This window comes from Neoarius graeffei, chromosome 3, assembly GCF_027579695.1.
Source record: "Neoarius graeffei isolate fNeoGra1 chromosome 3, fNeoGra1.pri, whole genome shotgun sequence".
NCBI classification, from domain to species: Eukaryota; Metazoa; Chordata; class Actinopteri; order Siluriformes; family Ariidae; genus Neoarius; species Neoarius graeffei.
Genome location: NC_083571.1, coordinates 37,472,189 through 37,499,001, shown reverse-complemented (window position 1 = coordinate 37,499,001; position 26,813 = coordinate 37,472,189). Strand labels below are relative to the sequence as shown.

The window sequence follows — 26,813 nt, the reverse complement described above, 5'->3', positions numbered from 1 at the left end:
TCACCTGAACCCCAGAGAGAATCTATGGGTTATTGTAAAAGAAGAAAAAACACCAGACCCAAAAATATACGAGCTGAAGGCCACTATCAAAGCAACCTGGGCTTCAATAACACCTCAGCAGCACCACAGGCTGATCACCTCAATGCCACACCACACTGATGCAGTAATTCATGGTCAAGGAGCACCAATGAAGTATTGAGTGTATAAATGGACATGCTCTCAGAAGCTGGACATTTCTGTATTACAATTCATTTTTTTGATTGAGCTTGGGAAATATTTTGAGATAATGGATTCCTGATTTTCATGGGCTATAAGCCATAATTATCAAAATTGAAACAAACTAACAAAAAAAGCTTGAAATACTTCATACGGGGCGGCACGGTGGTGTAGTGGTTAGCGCTGTCGCCTCACAGCAAGAAGGTCTGGGTTCGAGCCCCGTGGCTGGTGAGGGCCTTTCTGTGCGGAGTTTGCATGTTCTCCCCATGTCCGTGTGGGTTTCCTCCGGGTGCTCCGGTTTCCCCCACAGTCCAAAGACATGCAGGTTAGGTTAACTGGTGACTCTAAATTGACCGTAGGTGTGAATGTGAGTGTGAATGGTTGTCTGTGTCTATGTGTCAGCCCTGTGATGACCTGGCGACTTGTCCAGGGTGTACCCCGCCTTTCGCCCGTAGTCAGCTGGGATAGGCTCCAGCTTGCCCGCGACCCTGTAGAACAGGATAAAGCAGCTACAGATAATGAGATGAGAGATATTTCATATATTCTATATTCATTACATGCAAAGTGAAAGTTTACCTTTTGGAATTAAATTACAGAAATTCACTTTCATAACCTAATTGCTTGAGATGCGCTAATAAACGTGTTGCTGTAAAAAGCCTTAAATAAAACATGTACAATGGTGTAGAACAGTCTGTGGTTACGAGGAAATAAAGTCTCTTTCCAACACAAACTCATTAAATCTCAGTCTTCGGGGCTTCAGACCAGTTTCATATTCTTCTATCGGAGCACTGCTCCCCTCTGGTGGCCCAGGAACACCACCACAGTATTCTTTATGACTCACCTCATGTACTAGCGCATCTCAGAAAATATAAATCGAGTCAGGGCTCTGTGCAGAACCCTCAAGTTCTTCACTCCAAACTTAACACCACGTCTTCATGGAGCTCGCTTTGTGCGCAGGAGCATTGTCATGCAGGTCTGCAGACATGTGTTGGTTCTGAAACTGGGGTTTGACTTTAAAAGTGAAGAGAAACACCATCTGTACATGAAAGTAGTGGACTAAAGAGAGGAAAAAAAAAAAAAAAAAAAGCACACTGCTCCTGAAGTGTTAAATATGTTCATAGCAAAAGGTTTGCATTTCGTTTAACAGATGGGGAAAGAAAAAAGACAGACGAAAGATAAAAAAGGTGCAAGTTTCATCCACGTTTAATCAGAATCAAGAAAAAAAACAAACAAACAAGAATCAAGGTGCCGTTCTGAACAACTAGCTGAAGTGTACACTGGTCCGGTCTTTAACACATACACACACACACAGCAAACAAAAACACCACCACAGTTTATACTTCATTCCTGCATAGATTGGATAACACACACACACACACACACACACACACACACACACACGTAAATGGAAACATGACGCTGGAATTTGGTCCATAAAAACAAACAATAAGGTGAAGATCATTATTATTATTACTACATATGGATATATTTATAGATGAAGTGTGTGGGTGTGTGTATAAACACAAACACATCTCATTACTCAGAGAAGAGCTCTGCCCCAGGGGCTGCTGGGAGACGTTTTGTTAATATCTGAGAGAGAGAAGAGATGTGATGATACATGGATATATTTAACATCGAGGATACTTCAGTGGGCGCAGACAGGAAGTGATGCGGCCCACAGGGATGCTGAGAGGTGTAGTACTTCCGGCTTGTTTGTATACGAGCATGCGCGTGTGCGTTCTAGCGGACGAGCGGGGTCTGTTTCAGCGAGATGAGGACCGAGCGCATGCGGGACACGTCTTTGGCCTGTTTGCTGGATTTGGGGTTGAAGTCACAGAGTCGCGCCACGCGCTCCCACTCCGTCCCGGGACTGCTGTCACCCGCTTCCGAGAGGATCGCCTCCTCCGCCGCCCTGCAGGCCATGGCAAACCGTTATATACACACACAAACCGTTATACACACCTACACACACATTTAAAAACACAGTTCAGTTCCACACCTTCCCCAAACACACAATTTTTTTTTAAAATAAATTGTTCTCTAAATAAATATGAAGCTTCTTTCTCAACCTCGCTCTTTTTTGTTGCATTTCAGTAACTTTATTGCTCAGTCCAATTTTTTTTTTTTTTGCTCATTGGGCACAAAGAGCTGCGAGCACGAAATGAGTGATCAGGTTAAAGACTGAAAAACTGAACCGGAAGTTATTTTGACTCACTGCTACACCAATAATAATAATAATAATAATAATAATAATAAATAATAATAATAATAATAAAAGCTCTCAAATAATAGTTCTCTAAAAAACAGATTTTTTTAATAAATGGAAATTTAACCCTTTCTACACAACTTCTTAAAGTTAACGTTTTATAGATTTCTTTTTTATTAAAACATTTTCTAGAGACAGAGAACCATTTAGAGCAACAGTTTAATATCTGGGATATTTCAAGATTTTTTTTTTAAAATAAAAATTAACATTCCTGCTAAAATTTAGAATAAATATTTGAGACATTTGTAGATAAACTGGGCAGAAATGCTGAAATTAGACAGGTCAGATAAGCCAAAAGAGTTTGGGACACGCCCACTTCACTGTCCAAGCCTATCGGAAAGCGACAGGAGCCTGATCTCAGCTTAGCGAGCTAACTCGTTAAATACGGACAGTGATGACAGCGTGCATTTTGGTGTCTGAGCTCCCACAGGAAGAGGAGGACGCTTTACACAGCATTCCACTGGATGATCTTTTGCACACACCCACAAAACTAACATGTGGGGGAGACTCGGTTGGCTGCCTGGAGGTGTTTAATAGCAGAGGATAAAAATTAGGATTTATTTTGATTTACCGTAATCTGAAACAAAAACATTCAAGACTGTCACAGCAACCTACGAATCTAATAAACTCTCTCTCACACACACAAAGTAAAATGATGAGAGCCAGTATGTTTCATGTTCACAAGCCCAATCTCTCTCTCTCGCTCTCACACGACCAAAACCACCAGCACATCACAACATCCAGAATCTTAGCATTAGCACTTTTTTCAGTAGTTTTTCCCCCCTCTCCCCCTTGAAATTTTTTTTTTTGGCAAAAAATAATTCCGTTCTGTTTTTTTACTTAACTGGTCTAGGCGGTAGCAAGGATGGTTAATATGAGTGCTTAAAAGGTGCATAGAGAAAAGAAACACAAGGAAGAAACAGAGCACAAGTCAGATATAAATCTAGGAAATGAAAAGAAAAGGAGGTCAATGCAATAATGGGAAAGCAAGCATGCGGAGCAAGAAATTAAAAAAAACAAACAAACAAAAAAAAACGAAGAGATAAAGACACACAGTCGCCCTTCACCATCACTTCTACAGTGCTTAGCCTGCAGCCTTCATCATCAGCGCTCTGACAGCACATCGTCCCCTTAACGATGCGTACTAAACGGTTTCCTGTAAGGCCACACCCACTTCCTTTAAACCACACCTCTTTTATAAAAGTAGCTTGTAATTTTTTAAAAATGGAGGTGTGGCCTAAAGGGGTGTGATCCAAAAGGGGGTGTGGCAACCTCACTGAAAGACCATCACTGTAAAACAAACTGTTTTTCTCTGCAGTCATGTCCTTTTCTCAGCCATGTTGCAAATTAATCCCGCCTCCTGGACTCGGATTGGACAGGAAAGTTTCCTCATAAGCCGAATAAATTTAAGTGTATTGAATTGCAACAGTAATCATATTTAGCTGCGATTTCTGATTATGGAGCACTTGCATGTGACGTCACAGCCGATCCAGATTGTGACAGACGCCATCTTGTCGGTCAAACGCCATATTTCCGCCTTCTACTTCTACCTTTTCTTCTGGAAAACCCTACTACAATTCTACTACAATGGCTGCGGCTACAAGCTCTCCCTACCTGTGCACGTTTATGTTTTTCGTGTGTATTTTTGCGTGTTGTTCGTCTGTACCGGACTTCAATATCCACTACAACCGTATGGACTTACTGGACATTGGTTTCCAGCAGAAAATGACGGTTTGTAGCGATTTCCATTGCATGCACAACATTCCGGACGAAATAGCGGGACCAGCGGGGTCTCCGTGGATTGTTATCGGGTCTGGCAGGCGAAGGAGGCGGCGCCGGGAGCGGAAGCAAAAGCGAGGCTGCAGGCAGAGACGGCCTGTTGACTAAGCTCAGAAAACAGCCACTCAAATCTCCACTGCCGCTTCTACCTCTCCAACGCCAGATCCATGTAAACAAGACGGATGATTTGGAATTACAGCTGGAATTACCTTATTCTATTATCGGCTGGTCAGTGCTATACTCAATACTTAAGTGACTTACCCGTCCAATGAGGATTATTTTCTTGTTTACAAGATGCCGCGGCTGACAAATCCTGAATTTCTGTAAAGATAACTGTCCAGAGATTTATAAGCACGCAGTGCTTCACCACTGAACAGCGAGGGAAAGTTAATGAGGCAATTATACACATCTGGGTATTCCACCTCTGGCGGTTCAACATCCACTGACACGGTCGTGAAAACTCCGTCCGGTAAGCCATAAGGGTCACTAATCTGTAGATCGTTTATTTTAGACATATATCTAGTTATCTGTTCATTAGAAAAATGAGCCGTGTAGTCCGTCGGTTGAAATTGATCCATTCTGTGCACGAGTGCAGCAGTATTCAGCGGTGTTTTTGACCGACAAGATGGCGGCTGTGTACTTTCCGGTCACGTGACTGCAAGATCTCTATTAGCGCGCACACTACTATTTACTAACCACATCCTGTCAGCTGCTGTGGTAATCAGCAAAACATCGTCGTCCCTACGGGTTTCTTGCTACGCAGTACGTTCTGGAAATGTTCTTTATTCCTGCACTTCCCCCCCCTTCGAGGATGATTAAGCGTCAGACGTGCGGATGAGCATGAGGGCTGCGTGGTTAAGCCAAGCTAAGGCTAAAGCTAAAACACTGACCCTTCAAGCCACAAACACAACTAGCTATGCTAAAGCTACAACAAAGCTAACCGTCCACCTGCATTTACAGCACCGAAGTGTCCGGCAAACTGAAGTCTCACAAGGACCGTGTCGGAAACACAAACGTCTAAATATTTTTAACCAGGTTTTATACATTTCAGCATAAGCTAACTCTGCAGCTATAAGCCAACACCACATATAGATGCTAACGGCTAGAAGCTAGCGTTACATATTAAAACTAAAATGCCAGGCACACTGGCTAATCCTACAGGCATAAGCCAACACAAAAGGTCCTCTAAGCTAATGATAAACATTACCAGGGGAAGAGAACACTAACGCTCCTGGGCTAAGCTAATGCTTGCCAATTGAAGAAAAATTTCAAAAAATGTGGATAATTAAAAAAAAAAAAAAAAAAAAAAAAAAAAAAAAAGGCGCTTTAATTTTGCGAGGATTGCCGGACACACGGGCGCTGAAAACAACTCTGAACTAACGCTAATTCTGTGCTAATGCTAACCGTCTAACAAACTTGGATCACAACCACCTCCTGTAACAGCGAGACATTTAATAGATTTTTAATAAAAGATATTTGATGTGAAAAAAAAAAAGATAAAAAAAAAGCACATGACAAAGCTGCACGACTGAATAAAAATGTCGTAAAAACGTACGAATGACGAACACACGACACCGATTCCTCACGCACGTTTACTATGACGGGGGGGAAAGAAAGAAAAAAGAAAAACCCACAGAAAACAACTGAAAAAGTCATGCATCAGTGTGCCTGAGCAGAACACAAATGGACCTGAAGTGAGAGTGGAGCCGGTGAGGAGAGACGGAGAAGCCGAGATGGACGAGTGTTAACGAGGAGATGGACGAGTGCGAGGAAGAAAAAAATAAAAATAATGTTAGTTGAGCAAACATACACATAACCAATCAGGTGAGCGACGGGCTGTTTGTAGAAATCCTCATCCAAAACCCTGGAAAAATCCACCAAGGGAGAGGCAGCCATTCAGGAGAGAGCACACAGAGAAAGAGCAGTGAAAGGAGAACACACACACACACACACACACACACACACACACACACACCTTAAACTCACAAGTATTTGATAGAGATCTGAAAGGCATGTGCCAAAATGATCACGTTTAAGGGCCCGTTTACACGAGGACGCTGTCGGGTAAAAACGACTAAATATTTTATCGGAAGTGCCTTTCGTCTACACGGGGACGGCGTTTCCGAGGCTGAAAAACAGAAAAAATTGAAAACGCCTTCCAGAGTGGATAAGTTAAAAACAGCCCCCGTTGCATATCCGTCTAAACTACCCAATACGCGAAACTCTGCTCGGATCTGCTCACGTCGGGTACGCGTTTACGTCATACATATGTCATATACTGTACATGCCAGCCCGGGAAGTAAGAAAGTAAGTAAAAAAGTAAGAGCATGTCTGATTACATCGATCCAACGGACCTTCAAGCTGCTCTGGCAGCTTTAATAAACGTCCAGGAGTCCTTCGAACATCTATACCGAATCTGCACAAATACCGTTAATGAACAGAGGCGGGTATAGTATGCTCTTACTTTACTTGCTTTCTTAAGGCCAATTTATGCTGACAACCCAGTCCTCGCAGATAGCGTCGCAGACAGTGTCTGCGTAGCCCCCCCACCTTCGCAGACGCTCTGCGCGCACCTCCCAAAAATTGTGACCACCGCAGAAGCCTCGCAGACAGCGTCGCAGACAAGAGGGCTCCGATTGGTCCACTCTACATCCGCTGTACACGCACTTCCGCTTCCCTACTTTCCCGGTTTGGTTTGTTTTCACGACCGGCATTTTTAAAAACACGAGCGAAGATGGAGCAGCACGAAGAGCGGTTGATCGAGGAAGTACGTACTCCAGTTCTAGTCATTATAAGTAACCGGAGGATAAACACTCCACTAACCACACCCACCAACTCCTCCTAGCGATTTCGCGACTTCGCGCCCCCTTGCGTTGTGGCGGTGAATAACATCGTGCACACCTATTACTCCCCGCTCAACGATAAATTACAGCTATCTGCGAAAGCCTTGTCGCAAGAGCATGCAGAGGCCTTTACTTACCATAGCCAGAGTAGTCAAAGTTTTCACGGCGCAGATGTGCAGATCAGACAAGACGGAAGACGTTGCGCATGCGTGCAGACATAGCGGAGGTCTGTCACAGCACCACCTAGCCGCCTGGCATGCACATCCAATTGAATTCCACACGTTTACGCGTCACCGTATAGACGCGGATTTCCTCCTTGAAAACGCTCGTGTAGACACGGAAAAAAGGGAGAACGAAAACGGACTTCTGCGTTTTTGTTTCAGACCGTCCCCGTGTAAAGTGGGCCTAAGAACGAGAGTCGTCATTCCTGTCCTTCAGTTCAATGATTTTCACGTACACAGTTTGAACAGGACTCATTAAAGCAGAGCCATGGCCTCACTAGTTTATAAACGCCTCGAGACCTCAAGAATGGCACAGGAATAGTTTTAAGCGTTGTTAATTTTACGATTAAAGTGATTTATATAGGTAGCGGTCTGAGTGAATGACCTTGACGTTCGTAACATCACCGCAGGAAGTCTAATCGATCTCATCGCCATTTCCGCTATACTAAAACACAGAGCTGACTGCAACTCCGATCCTCCATTTTGAGCTAATTTATCGCCGTGCCACGTAGATGTGTTGCTGGCGGGTGCAGCAACACGACAGAAGGTGAATTTACGTTGCATTCATGGCCCAAGAATGTTCAAACTGCAAAGATTTAGACGTGTTTTGCGAGAAGTTCACGGGCGCATACGAAGTGGTCTCTCCTCTGCTCTGCACAAAGACTCGTACGAGACCTCTGATCTGTTGGAGTGTTGGCTATAAGCCTGTATTGAAAGAGGGTGCAGTAAAGAAAACTACAAGAAAAGGAAAGCAAGTTCAGCTGCACCAGTTCTCCTGGAGTGTGAGCCAAGGGTTCAATCAATGAAGTCAAATCAGTCTTAGTTGAGCAAGTTGGTAACGGTATTTCTTACTTTCACCATAAATTTATTTATATGACTTTGGCCTTCTGCTGTAAAAGGCCTCGGCCTTAAAACCGCTGTGACGTCACGCACTCGAGGCTGGCTGGCTCAGCTCAAATGCCAACTTTGCGGCAGATTTTAACTTTTTTTTTTATTCCCATTTATGCAGCATACAAGAGTCAAGGATGGAGATACTATCCACTCAAATTTATTTAAAAATAAAGGTTCTGCGCATCTCCTTTAAACTCACTGACTCAACTGATTCACTGAACAAACAAGTGAATCCTGATCATGACTGAAAGATCCTCCCATGTTTGCTGAACATGACAGAACTGAATCTCAGTCATGAGCACAAGCTTTGCCAATTGAAACGGTTCCCTCCCAAGTGAGAGATGAGTGAAGCTCAGCCATGACCCAAACACTGACCTGCTGGTCATGACTAAAAGATTCACTGAATCAAACACCGATTTGGTGAACGAGAGAGAAGCAAGTCTCAGGTCACAAATGAAAAATTACTCAAATACTAACTCCCTGATTCATGACTAAATGATTCACTGATTCAAGCATGCCCCTTTTCCACCAAAGAAGTTCCAGGGCTGGTTCGGGGCCAGTGCTTAGTTTGGAACCGGGTTTTCTGTTTCCACTGACAAAGAACTGGCTCTGGGGCCAGAAAAACCGGTTCCAGGCTAGCACCAACTCTCTGCCGGGCCAGAGGAAAGAACCGCTTACGTCAGCGGGGGGAGAGTTGTTAAGACCAACAACAATCCATGGATGCAAACGGCACGCCTTTTGGCAGATGCCGCCTTTTTCACGGCTGTCTGGGGGACTTGTGTGAATCGCGCAGATCCGATGAGGTTTTTTTTTTCGTTGGAGTGTCTGATTATAATTTAAAAGTAAATTCTATATTAAAATTACTAAATAAGCAAATGCCGTTACAATCCATGAAACATAGGAAGTATGAGAAGAAAACAGTAAATCAGAAAGCTGCGCACGTAAAGCCAGTTGGCTGCGCGCCATTATCTGCTGCCGGCTGCACTTCACTGCACGCGCAAGGATTTCCATCAGTCCAACGCAAGTTACGTAATTGGCTTTACGTGCGCAGCTTTCTGATTTACTGTTTTCTTCTCATACTTATACTTCCTATGTTTCATGGACTGTAACGGCATTTGCTTTAGTAATTTTAATACAGAATTTACTTTGATGAAATTATAATCAGACACTCCAACGCCCCCCCCCCCCAAAAAAAACCTCATCGGATCTGCACGATTCACACAAGTCCCCCAGACAGCCGTGAAAAAGGCGGCATCCGCCAAAAGGCGCGCCGTTTGCATCCATGACAATCGCAAGACCACAAAAGGTCGCCATTTTTAAGCGACCAGAAGCAGCAGCTGTACAAACGCAAAGTCAGCCATTATTATTTGTTGTTGCTGCTTCATGTTGTTGTTGCTTCGATGTTCACGCCAAGGTTTATGAAAACACAGTGACGTAACTGACATGGCTCCCCTTAGCACTGCGAGCTATGGAAAAGCAAACTGGTTCTCAGCTGGCTCGCAAGTTGAACGAGTTGTGAACCAGCACCGGCCCCGAACCAGCCCTGGAACTGATTTGGTGGAAAAAGGGCATCTGTGAGACTGAACACAAGAGGAGCGAATCTTGGACTTCCCCAAATGATTCACTGATTCAAGTACTGAACGAGAGAGGAACGAGTTGTTGTTGTGACTCAAATATTCACGGATTTCAGACTGATCAACTAGAACACAGTCATAGCGAAAGATTCTCCGATTCCAGCACTGACCGAATCACGATGGAAGCGAATCTCCATTATGAGTGAAGGATTCACTGAATCAAATACTGAGCCACTGAACACAAGAAAGGAGTGAATCTCTGACATAACCAAATGATTCATTGAGTCAAACAGTGTCCGACTGAACAAGAGACAAGTGAGTCACTCGTGACTCAAAGACTCACCGATTCAAACACTGAAGCAATTAGGGACCAATAGATCATATAACTGATCATAAGCACATGCCTTTTACACGCACGCACACACACACACGGGAAATCAAGTAGAAGGTAAGATCAGACATTACATCATTGGCAGAGATCAGTGTGTGAGCCAATCAGAAGACAGAGTGAGTGTTAGAAATAAAAAGGTTTAGATAGAAGCTAAAGCGCTAGGTGTTAGCAAGGCTGTGGTGCTATGGGACCTGGGTTAGCGCTGAGCTAATGCTACAGCTAGTCTATGAAGGTGTGTGAGTTATGCTAATGCTACAGGCTAATTATAACAAACAGATACCCATGTGACTGAAACGATTACTACTGGTGTTACGGTTGTGTACCCATCAGTATGGACGCGTGATGGTGTATGTACCTGTTGTTGGCTTTAGTCTTAGCAAGTTGCTCATCTTGTCGAGCGTGCCACTCCTCCAACTCCTCCTTCGCGGTCTTCTTCCACTCCGCTTCCTGTTGACGGGAGTTCTCATCTGAGAGAAAACACACACACGATCTCACCTGCTTCTTCTTTTCCTTCCTTCTTTAAAAAGTTTTTCCCTCCGCTTTCCCCGTTTACTCATTTTCAATTTGCACTCCCCCCTCCTTCTGCTTCCTTCCTTCTGTTCTTTTTATCCTTGTATTTTCTTCAGTTTCTGTTATTCCCCTGCTTCCTTCCCATGTTTCTCTCCCCGTCCTTCCTTCTTTCTATTGTTCCCGAATTCTTCCTGTCCCTTCTTCCAGCTTTCCTTTCTGTCCCCCAGCCCAGTCCTCTGGTCCCTTCCTTCCATTTCACATGATCATCTCCACATTATTTCCTTTTCTCTTCTCTTTTTTCATCATCCACTTTTCTTCCATTTATTCTGTCTTCGACTTCCTGCTTCTTGTTCCCCTTTACTCCTTTCTTTTTCCCATACTTCCATTTATATATATATATATATATATATATATATATATATATATATATATATATATATATATATATATTTTTTTTTTTTTTTTTTTTTTTTTTCACTCCCCCCAATCATTTTTTCAGTTCTTCCTGCTATGCCTGGGGGGGGGGAATGCACATCCAATCATCCAGGACGACTAAAGTATGTGCAACAATGAGTAAAACTTTAAAGGTCATAGGCAGCGCTCGGAGGTGAAACGTAGAATAATATCAACTTTGTCTAGAAGAACGACCCAAAAAGCGAAATCAATCTTCCTAGTGTCCAATTTGCACCCTAAAATTGAATAAAACGGTTAAAATATTCTGTTTTGCCCAATTTCTGAAGGTTTGTTTACATCTCACTTATGATCACTTTCACCGCCAGGGGACCATCATCATGACGTCATTTAAGCCAAACAGACTGGGAGCAGCTCTGTGTTTACTTGTGAACCGAGCACACGTGCACGGACTTTGGTCGTGAGAGGTTGTGTAAAATGTCTGAAAGCGATAGCGATTTTGAAGTAGGAACTCTCCAAATTGAATATCGAGAGGTGAAACCATATATGTATGAACCTGTGGCCGTTGTGAAGCAATCAGTGAATGCGGCTCGCTGGTTTGACCGTGCGGCCTCGGAATCGGACAGCGACTCGGCCGACTCTGATCGCGGTGACCCCAGACCTCAAGACTCGCGCCCAAATGATTTATCCTGGTAGTTATGATAAATTCCTACTTTCGTCGTAATACTAAATAAGAGCCCTTTTGAAGAATAATTAAACCGCCCTCCCTAGTGGATAAAGGTAACGATTACTTGACAGCGCGCCGGTAGGCCACATTAGCCTGCCATCCGCGGCATTACACCATTTATAGCTGACTCTGAGCGAGGAAATATCCTTGTCTCATTTCCACAATGATTGTACAGGATCCCTCAGGATTCTTGACTTGTCAACTGCAAGCAAAAATGTTTACCTCCAATCTTCTCCTTTTTGCTTGAGCATTGCTGCGCCGTTTCTTCTTTGACTACTTGATTTTGTTTCACGTGCACAATCCACACTCTCCGCCTCTTCTCCTCTCTCGGAAAAAGCCAACCCACTCGCTCCGCCTCTTCTCCTCTCTCGGAAAAAGCCAACCCACTCGCTCCGTCTCTTCTCCTCTCTCGGAAAAAGCCAACCCACTCGCTCCGTCTCTTCTCCTCTCTCGGAAAAAGCCAACCCACTCGCTCCGCCTCTTCTCCTCTCTCGGAAAAAGCCAACCCACTCGCTCCGCCTCTTCTCCTCTCTCGGAAAAAGCCAACCCACTTGCTCCGCCTCTTCTCCTCTCTCGGAAAAAGCCAACCCACTCGCTCCGTCTCTTCTCCTCTCTCGGAAAAAGGTAAAAACGTCTTCCTGAGCCGGTCCCGTTGTTACAGTTCACTGCACAACAATAAGGCATGGGGGTTTTTCTTTGGAAATTCCCGAACGCACGTCTGCACTCAAGCCGAACGGCACTGCAAGTAAATGGAAGTGGACTCAACTCAAGCGATTTGTTTGGCTTAAATGACATCACACGCCGAGTGGTCACGAAAACAGCTGAACAGAAATTCACCGCGATCCGCGCTAACTTATTTTAATCATTACTTATTAACAATACTTCTTGGGACCAGAAGAAAATTACAGAGGGTTTAACATAGAGTTTCAAATCTGCATAAAATTAAAACCGTTGCCTATGTTCTTTAACTAGCACAATTTAAACCACTGGCTCAAAACCAAACACAGTTAGGCAGGAAAGCCCCGCCCATCCAATCACAGACTCCACCCCTCTTACCCAGTGCCTCCAGTCTTTCGTGTTGTTCCTCCCTCCATTTGCGCAGACTTTCAGGCTCCGTCTGCATGCGGTCAGCGCTGGAGATGGCAGCGTACAGGTCAGAGGGGCCATTAGTCTGGAGGGGCCACACACACACACACACACGATGCGAGGCCTTTTTCATCACTTCAGGACAGGTTTTTCAGATACATGACATACAAGTGTTAACACTGTGCAATTAACATTTTGCTTTGATCATTTTAAATGAACGTATTTAATAAAAGTGGGCGTACCTCATGCAGATCTCCATTCAGTGCTCCATCTGAGAACACACAAAGGTCACAGGTGAGAGCTCACACCATTAAATGCTGAGTACAGCGCGTTCGGATTTGCTGATGTGTTATTTCACAGAACTCATGACCTGAATCACTGACTCAACAGGAAACTCGTTTCACACTGTTTGTCTACTCCTCCATCCCTCCTTCACTTTCAGCAGGAAATGTTACATAACTCTCCCTCTCTCACACACACACACACACAGTCAAGAGGGAATTTCACAAAATGGCATGGCCAACATTCAGAGGACTGTTCTAATGGGTGGGGCCTAATATTCTAATGAGCATGCTGATTGACAGCCTTGCATGAGACTCTGCCCGACACCCGCAACTGACTCAGGATCCATCAAGCCTCAACGCCAGGTATTGCCCAAACGCCCGACCAAGATGCTCGGGCAGAAATATTTTTTAGCGAGTTAGGCCTGTTCCGGCACACCTACGATCGGCTTCTTTAAAGCAGATACGCAGAACCACAGCCTCACTTTAGTTTATAAATGCCTTGAGACCTCAAGAATGGCACAGGAATAGTTTTAAGCATTAATAAAGCTAATATAGTAATCTTCATGATTAAAGTGATTCATATCGGTAGCGGTCTGAGTGAATGGCCTTGACATCGGTAACGTCACCGCAGGAAGTCTATCGGTCTCATCGCCATTTCCACTATACTAAAAACACAGAGCTGACTAGGGGTGTGCAAAATAATCGTCATGACAATGCATCGCGATACTAACTTTCACGATATACTGCATTAGGGCTGGGTTCAAAAGATCGATCCACGATCCGATATCGATTCACGTTAGAGCTGTGCAATATATCGTATTTTTATCACGATATTGATATTGGTGTCAAACGATATCAAAATTCATAATATCGATATGAAACGATTTTTTGTCATTTGTAAGGTAAAACGAACCCTTCTGTCCCCTAAGGCACACCGTAGCCTTGTATACGTCATCCATTCTACTCCCGCGATATCTCCGCAACAGTAAAAAAATCAGTTCTTCTGTTTTCATACGTGTCGGGTGATTTGATATATTGATTTGTTAATATGTTGTTTGATTTGCTTGCTAATAGTTATAATAATACAATTAACATATATTTGCGTCATATTTTTGGATGTGGGACTGGGTAATGTAAAAATGGCATCTACGGAAGAAAACAAGCACAACAATATTAGCACATATCCAGCTTGCTAGCTGTGTTAGATGTGTTAAACCGTGTGGATTTAAGTGGAATAATTGCGAGTCGTCCTGTGGTCAAGGCAGCGTTTTAAGGTAAGGCAATTTGGTTATTAATGTTGCCCGCCGCAGCATGTTTACTTGGGTTCATTTGATTTTGACTTGTGCATCTGCAGCTAGCATCATGCTTTGAAGTAGGTTCTGCTAAGGACGGGTTTATTGCGCGATGTAGACGGACTCAGATGTAATTACATTGTTTTTAAAATTCCGTGCGCTTAAAACGGTGTCCTCCTGCTAATCATGTAGCCCTAATCATGTGTTGCTTTTACTTTTCGAGTGAAATATCTCTGCAAATGGTATTTCAATGCTGACATGCCAAAAAGATAGCGGAGTCCACATTTGGAAGATGAAGGAAGAGAAGCCTGATGCTTGAAAATAGATCGCTTAACCCACAACGCATATCTGTATTTGAGAAATAACCTGCAACTAGTGGGGATGTTTTGGAATGACTGTGCGTAGGGTGTTTTTGGCCACAGAACACTAACCCACAGTAGTAGGAGGACTACTGGGTTCGTGGATTTTGTCTGTTGACTGAGCGAAGCATGGTGTTTGCCTTGTGCCATTTCACGTAGCATCTAGCCGCAGTGCCACCTACACTTTCAGGGAATGTTTACATGCCACTGAGCTATTTTCATGTATGTTAATTCTTAAGGACTTGTCTCTATATTATGTGTGTTCACACACGGACTGGCCATCGGGAGTAGCGAGAGTTTTCCCGGTGGGCCGGTGGTTCAGTGTGGGCTGGCGGAGGAAAGGGGGGGGAAAAAAAAAAAAAACCACACAGTTGCGCGCTGGCCTTTAATATGATAAGCAATGTTAACAGTTTTAACATTGCTTATCATATTAAAGGCCAGCGTGCAACTGTTTTTTTTTTTTTCTCCGCCGGCCCACGCTGAACCACCGGCCCACCGGGAAAACTCCCGCTACTCCCGATGGCCAGTCCGTGTGTGTGCGCGTGTTGGTAATGTTGGTGTCTTAACAACACACAAGCTTACGTTGTAGTGTGTGTGTGTGAGAGAGAGATTTTATCCTTGGCTGGCTACGAGCCAGTGTGGACGTTACGCAGTAATCACTGGTAATACCAGCGCTGGCTCCATCCTCTGTGATCGGAAATGTTGAGTGAGGAGAACGTGAGCCTTGTGCAGGCAATAGGACCTATGCAAAGTACGCGCTTGCACAGTAAATAGTTTAAGTAAAAGGCGTTTCAGGGTACAATGGGAAGGGTTGACAGGTAGCCTATGAGGCCTGTACTATAAAAATGTGGCCCGGTGCCTCGGGTGTTGATGATCGGGGCTTTAAAAAAAAAAGGTGTATAAATATCGTTTTAAAAATCGCGATATCAATATTTACTGAAAAAAATCGTGATATTGATTTTTTCCAATATCGAGCAGCCCTAATTCACGTTCAAAAAATATGAGATCGATTCAAAAATGTGTGGATCGATCTCTTCCAGGTGGCTATAGGCACTATTTTCTCAACCGCGCAAGGACCGCTATAAAAAGCGGGTGCCGGCAAACGAAACCGAAACTGAAGAACGCGAGATGGCTGAAGCTGCACAGCTAAAATCACCGCCTGGCCTGAAAGCTGGTGTATGGCATTACTTTGGATTCAAACGTTACGAGGACAGAGACGAAGTCGACAGAACAAAAAGCAGTGTGCAAACTGTGCCACATAGAGGTAAAATATAGTGGCAATACAACCAATCTCCGCAACCACTTATCCAGGCACCACGCCGACACAGTTTCGGCTAAACCTGCGGCGAATCAAACTGCACTGGAGAAGCCATTTGGTGTTAAAACACATGCACAAACACATATTGGGCTGTTCCTGTCAATAAGGACAGTTTTTACTTTAAAGTGACAATCCAGCAATATCTAAGTAAATCGATATCGAATCGGATCGTGACCTTATGAATCGGAATCGAATCGATCCAGGAAATCTGGATCGATTCCCAGCCCTATACTGCATCGATTCTTGATGCCAAATATCGATTATTAATTTAAAAAAATGAATAAATAAAATTGTATGAATGGTTGGCGAACATCAGCCAAAAACAAGTAGAATACAACTTCCAGTCCTGTAGATGTCGCCGTGGAGTTTTTGACGCCCGCTGCCTTCGTGCCAGTGGCATTTCCGGCGGCGGGCTACTGCGACCTAGACATTCTGCATAGACATCATATGCGACTGCGACTCTGTTTACAAATCTCGCTGGAACAGCGCGCACGACATGCTTGAGCGCTTTTTAGAGCAACAGCCTGCCATCCACGCTGCACTCCTGTCTGCAGAAATACGCAAATCTGAGAAGGACATCTGCACACTCACCCAGTCTGACATCACTGCTGCGGTACTACAACATGCTAAAAGAAATATGCTGAGTGAGTGTATGGTTTCCTAATTTGAGGATGCTCCACAAACTATAAATGCATAAGGCATTTAAATATAATGTAACAAATAATATAATGATAATTTAATGTACTGAGTATAGTATATACACATTTTGATATTTATTATTGCCTTGTCCTCCCATACTGCAGGTGCTGCAAAGAAATTGAAAACTGCTGCTATTAGTTTTCTTTTATTAGTTTTAGTTTTATAAATCCTCTGCACTTGTCATTAGTGTGTCCACTTGTTAAGTACGGAAACAGTAATATTTGTTTTAATGGCAACTACCTCCAAAGTCGTTTCAATAAATTCAGTTATGAACCGAGTTGCTCTGAGTTATGCATCAATTGGAGACACTATCCAGAGCGTACACAGCCACTGGTAATTATGCTCTATTTCTTTTTTTTTTTTCCATTTTCACTGGGCGGCACGGTGGTGTAGTGGTTAGTGCTGTCGCCTCACAGCAAGAAGGTCCGGGTTCGAGCCCCGTGGCCGGCGAGGGCCTTTCTGTGTGGAGTTTGCATGTTCTCCCCGTGTCCGCGTGGGTTTCCTCCGGGTGCTCCGGTTTCCCCCACAGTCCAAAGACATGCAGGTTAGGGTAACTGGTGACTCTAAATTGACCGTAGGTGTGAATGTGAGTGTGAATGGTTGTCTGTGTCTATGTGTCAGCCCTGTGATGACCTGGCGACTTGTCCAGGGTGTACCCCGCCTTTCGCCCGTAGTCAGCTGGGATAGGCTCCAGCTTGCCTGCGACCATGTAGAAGGATAAAGCGGCTACAGATAATGAGATGAGAGGAGACATTTTCACTGAAGTATGTTGAATATATCGCAATGCATCACAATAATTCAAGAATCGTGATAGTATCGCATCGTAGCATGTGAATCGTGATTCGAATTGAATCGTGACTTCTTTGCCAATACCCACCCCTAGAGCTGACTGCAACGCCGATCCTCCATTTTAAGCTAATTTATCGCCATGCCATGTAGATGTGTTGCTGCAGCCGCCAGCAACATGACAGAAGGTGAATTTACGTTACATTCATGGCCCAAGAATGTTTAAACTACAAAGATTCGGACGCGTTTTGCGAGAAGTTCACGGGCACATTGGGCGCCTATGAAGCGGTCTCTCCTCCACTCTGCACATTTTACTGAAGACTCAAACAAGACCTCGGATCTGTTGAGGAGCGTTGGCTATAAGCCCGTACTGAAAGAGGGTGCGGTACCAACAATGAAATAAAACTACAGGAAAAGTATTTTATTTTTTTTTTTTTAAAAGGAAAGCAAGTTCAGCTGCACCAGTTCTCCTGGAGTGAGCCAAGGGTTGTTGCTAAAACCCGGGACGGAACATGTCGCTCGGGCAGTGACCTCCCTGCAGTTGATGCCAAAACTGGGGACGTCCCGTTCCGGGTTTTAGTAATTGCCTGAGCCGAGCAGTAATGGCGGAGTACGCAGCATGGAGAATGAGTGGAGCAGCCGTCTGATTTCTAAACTGGATATCGCTGCCATCTCGCCCTTACGTGGAAGAAGCGAATGAACGGAGAACTGAATGAACAACTGAAAGTCAGATAGTTTCAAAACAATCGGCCACAAGATCGGCCTTCGAGAAGCGAGAACACAGACGGGTAAGCTCCGACTCTTGTTTGGATACAAAACAAATACACCACTCGTTTACCTGCATTTAGATTAATACATGTAACTTGTATTGTGTGTTTAAGTTACCGGTATAAGATTTAATTAGCTTCAGAACGCGATTGTCTCAGTTCATCTGATTATTTAATTAGCCTTTTACGTTTTATCAGTGAAAATGCATGCATGGACATGTATGCTGCACAAGTTATAACACCTATCCTGTTTTAATCAGAGTCAACCCACAATCAGTGAAGTCAAATCAGTCTTAGTTGAGCAAGTCCATACCTGCCAACCTTGAAAAAGTTTTATGAGTACAATTTTACAATTTCATGAGTAGCCCCCCCAACCCCAACCTCGCTTCAACCTCACCCCAACCTGGCGCGCATGCGCCCCCACAGACCAAAAACACACTTTCAATCCAGTTTTATTGATTGACCTTGGGAACATAGTCCAGTTTTGTAAAACATTCCTATTGATAGACTTTAGGAAACTGTTATTGACGGCTCTTGGGAACTTCCTTCCGTTTTTAAAAGCACAACAAACATTAAATACATGTGCAAATGAAATTAAATTAAACCAGAGCCACTCTTCAAAATAAATAACATCACATTAAATTAATACAGTATGTAAAAAAGGCACTTTCAACACAAAACATGGTCTGCACAAATTTCCCATGCAATAGGTTTAGACTTTTGCATTTTTTAACATGTTGGAAGTATATTGCATTATACAGTAAAAATATTGCATTATACAGTACACTGCAGTATTTTGTAGTATGCCTTTTTCATGTGCAAACTATCGCATTTGCATTCGAAATATTGCATTTACTGCAGTAATACTGGATAAAAAAGCATTTGATACTGCAGTACCACGCAGGGTTTTTCATAAGAGGGATGACCAATTTTCGACTTCACATCATCTGCAAACATTCTCGGCTACAACTGACAGAAGTTACCGACTCCCCTTAAAGTGCCATTCCACCATTGGATGTATTCTTTGGCATAAAATACAATATATTTTATGACAACATGACTAGACAGAGAAATCTTTTAGCTTCAAAATGATATATCAAACATAATTTGACAACGACAAGTATATTAATTTTGCGACCAAAGTCACCTACCCTTTTAATTTCCGCGCGGTAGTGAAACGTGATGTCATCGGCAGGTTCCCCTTCTTGTGTACCAGGAAACCCCCAAAGTGAGAGAGTCATTTCTCCTCGTATATGGGGGCCAAAAGAATTGTGAAAAATTGAGTTAATCTTTCAGTTAGCTAGATTTATTGGTATTAGCTAGATTTATTGGTATTATTTTTATCGCGTTCTATCCGCCATTGCTGATAATATGTGCCACGTCACACGGTACACAAGAAGGGGGACCTGCCGATGATATCACGCGCGGAAATTAAAAGGGTAGGTGACTTTGAATCAACATCAACCGGTTAATTTTTTTTTGGGTTGGCGGTGAAAAAAAAAAAAAAACCAATCGTTTTGAAGCTGCTGATTTTGGAGCGGAGAACCTGGAATTCTGTGTTGTAAACGCTTGGGGCACGCCATGCGGTGCAAGGACGACAACTGACAAATCAGAAACACCCATTCAGTCATGTCCCGCTCCAGTTGAACACAGCTGCCACTCGGCGAAAGAAGAGGAAAAAAAAAAAGAAAAAAAAAAAGTGTAGGCACAGGCTTTTTAGCTTACAAATTACTATTCTGTTGTTTTTTTTTTAAATTATTATTAGAAGGCACATGGAGTTTAGTCCTGCCTTGGCCAGTGCATTCTGAAAGTATGTTTCGGTCTGTAGCCAACAATGCATGTTATTGCAGATCAGATCTCTCCACACAAACTAAAGGCGCAGATGCCGACTTTTTCACGGCTTTTTCATGGACTGTAACGGCATTTGCTTATGGAGTAATTTTAATACAGAATTTACTCTGATAATTATTCAGACACTCCAACGCCCCCCCCCAAAAAAAAAAAAATCGGATCTGCACGAGCAGTGAAAAAGGCGCGTCATTTGCATCCCTGTTTAAACTCATAGGTTAACCGACTTTAACCGGCTAATGAGGCTCGGTGGTCGGTCAAGATTTTTTTTTTTAGTTTTCCCCATCCCTAGTTAGGTATAGAATATGTTACGATGGTAGCTGGTCTTGTATGAATTTCTGAGCTATAAAATGAGTTGTGGTCTATTTTTTACCGTAGCGTGTTATTTGTGTGCGGGGAAGGACACACATTAACAATTTGCATGTGTAGAATGGAATTTTCCACTCCGACAGTTAGAAGTTGATCGTGCTTCCATTTGCGGTCTTTGTTACGCGGGTGATCTGTTCGGACGTTATCGCTGAAAAGGTGAGTTTTGACAGTTTTATTTTGTTTTAGTCTTGCAGTAAAAGGTAACAGAATGTTTCTTTTTCATCTTACTTTCATATTTCGTAGTTTGCGCGTATTTTTGCCCAATATTTTGCAACCGTGGTCAATTTAGATCGAACTTTTGATAGAATCTACGTCCCATCATCTTGTCCCGCCCCCACCTCGTGCTCAGGGCTCGAAATTAACTTTTTTTGTCCCCCCCAGTGGTCCCAAATTCTGTGTCCCGAATGGAAGCAATAGTGTCCCCATTTTTTTCCTCTCTGAAATAACCAGTGGTTAATATTATCATATGAAGTTACTATTATATTTGTAACTATGCGATTTTGAACCCTTTATACCATTTTTACAATAAGTCACAAGACACAAGTGACACATGTCCTATACATCATCTACTTCAAAATTACAGTTATTGCATTTTCAGTTTATTGAACTTTGGCGATCTCACTGTATGAATAGATACCCGTTTATTTAAAGGGGCCAACTAGCTCATTCAGAAAATGTTTCAACTCCCTACATCTGCAGTACACTTTAGTTGAAAATAAGACCCCTTTTATGTTCATTTCATCTACTTATACCTTGAATATCTGTTGGCACTTATAAGGCCAACTTATCATTTTCACCATTACCGTTATCCATTTTTATGAACTTTCCGTTATCCATTACCGTTATCCATTTTATGAACTTTCGCTGCTGAAACATGGGTGCAAATGTTAGCAACATCAACATAGTGCCAGGTCCGAGCCTAGCTGTGCTGCTGACTGACTAAACTTTCTGAACTAGAAAGACACCAAGAAAACTCACTTATTCTGTTGAACGGTATCTTCCGTCAATATCATCCACATCATTCCTGTTGTATTTTATAACGTGTCTAACAGTGTTCATTCAGTTCATTCAGTTGCTAGCGTTGCCTGCAGACCAGGCGAGGACACTTTGGATTCTGAAGGTCCCGGAGACGTTATGTCTGGGCTTTCAGTTTCTTCCCCGCGGTCGGTCCGCTTCAACCACTTCAGCATTTTTGTTCTGGCAAGAGTCGGCGCAGCGTGTGCGGTAGCAATTCCATTCCAAGCCCATATAATGCGGACTCCGGCCGAAGATTCTAGAACAGAATGCGCTGCTCTGTAGCCTACGGATGCAGGTGCATCAAAAGTGTAGCTACTATGTATTTTTCGCTGTTAACGTTTTAAAATTAAAATTGACAAATTAGGTGAATGTCTACGTATGTGTTACGGCTTTGTAAATAATATTAATGTAGAACTTTTTTTCTAGATCTATTTTTTTTCCATTGTCCCGGGGTTGTCCCAGATATGATAATTTTGTGTCCCGATGACATTTTTTATGGTCCCCGGGACACCGTTAGTTTCGAGCGCTGCGTGCTCCGTCCGGTGCGGTAGTGATGTCCCGTTGCTCGCGCGCCGCAGCAGAGACCCGCGCGACCTTCAGCCGGTACAGTCGCCGTTCTTTTACCACCGCCGTTATTCTCATCTTTCCGGTGTGTTCTTGATTTTTCCATTGTGTCCTATTTCGCCATATCAAATACCCAAAATGTATCATATTATTCATATTTAAGTGAATAATCAATTCAGTCATCAGAACTTGGCATTTTTAACCCAAGCAATCAAAAAGAGGAAATGTATTCAATATTCTCACTCATCTGTGAAGGAGGAGCTTTAATTCTTCATGATGGAGTTATTTTAGATGGAAATCAATTTTACAAAAGCTTCTGAACTGTAATAAAAAAAAAAATTTCCACAGTGGAAGCCAGATAAAGCTAGATGCTATCTTTATTCTTATTAAACATGACAAAAGAAACAAACATTGAGTGTTAGGTAAATGCAAAAAAAAAAAAAAAGGGAAAAATTAGAAAATTTATTTTTTGACCATAACGTCCCATACAAGAGACCAGTTTCTGAGACGGACCCGTATATCGATTTATGTTTCATGTTTTCAGGGCTTGTCTTGTTCTGATGCAGAAATAAGTGTTTAAAATAAATGTTTCTTTAAAAAAAAATAAAAAATAAAGTACTTATCTTAAAAAAAAAAAAAAACCTCAATTATACCCCTAGAAAACATCTCAGTATTGCCTTGAACTGTGTACTTGAAAACTTGCCGAACTACAGCAAAGTTTTAGGGCAAAAGGAAATTCAAGGGGGGGCAAAAAATTTTAGGCCATTTAAGGTGTCTAAAGTTAACATTAAGGCCTGTACATGTGGGAGCACACAGCGACAGTTACACAGAAGCAGCGTTCTTTAGGTCAGCTTTCACATGCTTGGTCAGCGTGCATGTGTGTGTTAGGTCTCCTTCTCTCTCTCTCTCACACACACACACACACACACACACACACACACACACACACACACACAGCCTCCGTTCAGCTTCAAGTTTCTTTTTCTTTCACTCATTAAGCCTCTTCTTTTACTTGCTAGTTCTCCTTCTGTTCACAACGTCTACCTTCACTCACCCCGTCTCCTTTCTTTCCCTCCATCTCCTGTCTTTCACTCACTAGGTCTCCTTTAGGTCACTGAAAGAGAGTTAAAGTGTGACTGCATATGTTTCACTCAACACAATGTGGAAGAAACGGGTGACCCGAGCCACGCGATTGTGAGGGCGGAGCTTAGAGTCTTTAGATTAAGTGGGCAGGGTTAATATGTTAAGAAGAGAGAGTGTACTGAAAGTCACATGGACATTTTATCCTGCACAGAGACCAGCTTTACTGGGGATGGATAGATCAACAAATAAATAAAAGCAGCCTAGTAGACATGCGAGAGCTTCCATTGGCTTTAATGAGGCTGCTGGCTTCAGTGCGAGTCATGAAATAACATCCTTCGTCATGATTTATTTAACCCGGAGCCGAACCTGAGCCTCGAGACACACCGGACTGCACACCTGGTCCTTTTTGCACATTCAGTCCTGTTACTCTTGACTCCACTCGGAGTTATAAGTAGGATAGAAAAATAAATAATAAAAGTTACGATAAAGTGAATGCATCATCTTATGGCCATAAACAGTGTCAAAGCTTAACAACCCCACTGCACCTGGTTAATTACTGTCACACACTGCCCCAGGTTCAAAGGTTCTCTAAATTACTCACACACGCCTCACTTTCAGGCGCCAAAAGAAAAGGGCCAAAAGAAAACGAATCTCCCTCTCTCCCCCCTCACTTTCTCCCCCTTTCCTTCTCTTCCCCTCACTTTCTCCCCCTTTCCTTCTCTTCCCCTCACTTTCTCCCCCTTTCCTTCTCTTCCCCTCACTTTCTCCCCCTTTCCTTCTCTTCCCCTCACTTTCTCCCCCTTTCCTTCTCTTCCCCTCACTTTCTCCCCCTTTCCTTCTCTTCCCCTCACTTTCTCCCCCTTTCCTTCTCTTCCCCTCACTTTCTCCCCCTTTCCTTCTCTTCCCCTCACTTTCTCCCCCTTTCCTTCTCTTCCCCTCACTTTCTCCCCCTTTCCTTCTCTTCCCCTCACTTTCTCCCCCTTTCCTTCTCTTCCCCTCACTTTCTCCCCCTTTCCTTCTCTTCCCCTCACTTTCTCCCCCTTTCCTTCTCTTCCCCTCACTTTCTCTCCCTCTTCCTCCTTTCTCCCCCCTTTCTTTGCTCCATGTAGCTCCACAGTCATTTCATTTTCGCATGCGCATTATTTTTGTATCGATACAGAACCGCTTCACCTGTCCACACTACAGTGAAGCGCTACAGTACCGATACTGTACCGGTACGAAACCCATACATTTGTGGGTTTCGTACCGATACAGTTATACCACTACAGTACCGGTATAGTTGCTAGTGTGGACAGGTGTTGCGGTACGAAAGTAGTATCGTATCGGTACAAAATCCCTAGTGTGGACAGGGTAAGACTGTACAACTCCTCTCTGGGGGGGAGAAGGGGGAACAGGAGGACAGAGGACAGGAAGGAGCAGTAGCCTAGCCTAACAATAAGCAATACTGGACAATGTGCAATATCCCTCCTGCTCTCTTCTCCATATCTTATTCTTTTTATATGTAAATACTTTATCTCAAAGTTTTTTCTCTATTTTCTATTCTCTGTTTATCCTGTAATGATGCTGCTAGAATCTTAAATTTCCCAAAGGGATCAATAAAATTCTATCTAATCTAAATCATGATTGAGAATACCCACAATGCACTGCGATTAGTCAGTGTCCAAATGATGCAGGAGGGAACAGGGATGGGAAACATGGCACCATTTCAGAAAAGGAGCTTTTGGAGGAGTTTCTGCGCATGCGCCGAACTCCATCAGGGCCAAATAACAGATCAGGATTTCAATGAACCCGCGTTCTGGCGCATGCGCAAACAACGGATTCGATAAATTCGCAGTCGAGCCGAATACTTTTCTTGATATCGGTTTTAAGTTTATTTATATATAGTTTACGAATCATAGTAAGAGTATTTTTACGTTTAATAACCAGGAAAAAGTGTTACTGGAGGAAAAACAAACAAAATTATATATGTTATTGGTCAAGAACCAAACGGCTTGCCAACCCCTATACAGGTGCGTTTGATATACCATGAATTCAATCCTAATCTGCACCCTACTTAGTGCACTAGACAGTCATTTGGGATTCAGCCCAAACCGAGAGAGAACTCGAGTCTTTCCTCAGTAAAAATCACTCAATATGGAGGAAAATCGAACCGCTATACAGTGAAAAAGGTGCTTATTGAGAAGACAAACCCCTCACCGGTGGTGTCGGCGAGACCCGGAGGAACCTCTCCGCTGTCCAGGATGCTGAAGCCTTCATCATTCTCGATGCCCGCGATCTCACTCTCCTGCTGCGCGAGGAACGCCGCGGCGGGGTCCTCCTCCTCGGCACCGACGCCATTTCCCGCGCTGTTCTGAGGCGCGCTGAGCATATCAAAATCATCCATGTCGGCCCGCACAACTCTAACACACCTACCTAAAAAATACAAACCTCAAAATGTCCACTTAACCCCGACAAAGTAGCCTTCGTCGACGGTCGGTGTAAATGAAGGAGGTTCGGATGACGTCAGTCCTAACGGAAACGTCCGCGCTACCCAATCAGCGCTGGGTTACTCTGATTGACATTCCTACTGGCCAATGGGTAAAGGAGAACGTCGGCACTCGACCAATGGAATGACTAAACCGTGTCCCGTTCAGTGTCCCGTGATCTGGCGCACGCGCAGGAGGAAACGCTTACCTAAACGTAAAAAATGCTAATGGTAATAATACACAGGGATTTTTGTGGATTAAAACAAATCCCACAATTATTATTTAATTGATGTCTGTGCTGTGGAAATGTGACTTAATACCCTTTAAAAATAATTTAATTAAAAAAACATGGAGGGTTTTCTTTCGCACTTCAAATTAATAACCAATTCTCACAGTTTTGCTTTTCGTGAATTTTATATATATATATATATATATATATATATATATATATATATATATATATATATCATCTCATCTCATTATCTCTCGCCGCTTTATCCTGTTCTACAGGGTCGCAGGCAAGCTGGAGCCTATCCCAGCTGACTACGGGTGAAAGGCGGGGTACACCCTGGACAAGTCGCCAGGTCATCACAGGGCTGACACATAGACACAGACAACCATTCACACTCACATTCACACCTACGCTCAATTTAGAGTCACCAGTTAACCTAACCTGCATGTCTTTGGACTGTGGGGGAAACCGGAGCACCCGGAGGAAACCCACGCAGACACGGGAAGAACATGCAAACTCCGTATAGAAAGGCCCTCGCCGGCCACGGGGCTCGAACCCGGACCTTCTTGCTGTGAGGCGACAGCGCTAACCACTACACCACCGTGCCGCCTATTACATTTTATAATTTTTATATAACTTATAAAAAATATATATTTTTTAAATTTAAAAGAGATTTTAAATTCTTAAATTTATTTAAGAACAACTTGAATTCCTTAGGCACACTCACTAGAGTGAGTGCCACTCGTGAGTGCCTAGGCTCACTCGGCACTCCTAGGCAGAGTGCACCTTGGAGAGGGCTCACTCTGATTTCAAAA

The 26,813-nt window shown here is 43.3% G+C and overlaps 1 protein-coding gene across 1 annotated transcript; it reads right to left on the bottom strand.

The window, feature by feature from the left end:
- Positions 1–1,401: 1,401 nt before the first annotated feature.
- Positions 1,402–25,804, bottom strand: clta (clathrin, light chain A). Its single transcript, XM_060916789.1, has 5 exons — positions 25,498–25,804; positions 13,158–13,186; positions 12,886–13,000; positions 10,537–10,648; positions 1,402–2,128 (listed from the first exon to the last, which is right to left on the bottom strand). Exons 1-5 carry the CDS (start codon positions 25,682–25,684, stop codon positions 1,957–1,959), a joined length of 615 nt encoding a protein of 204 aa, XP_060772772.1. The 5' UTR covers positions 25,685–25,804; the 3' UTR covers positions 1,402–1,956.
- Positions 25,805–26,813: the final 1,009 nt, after the last annotated feature.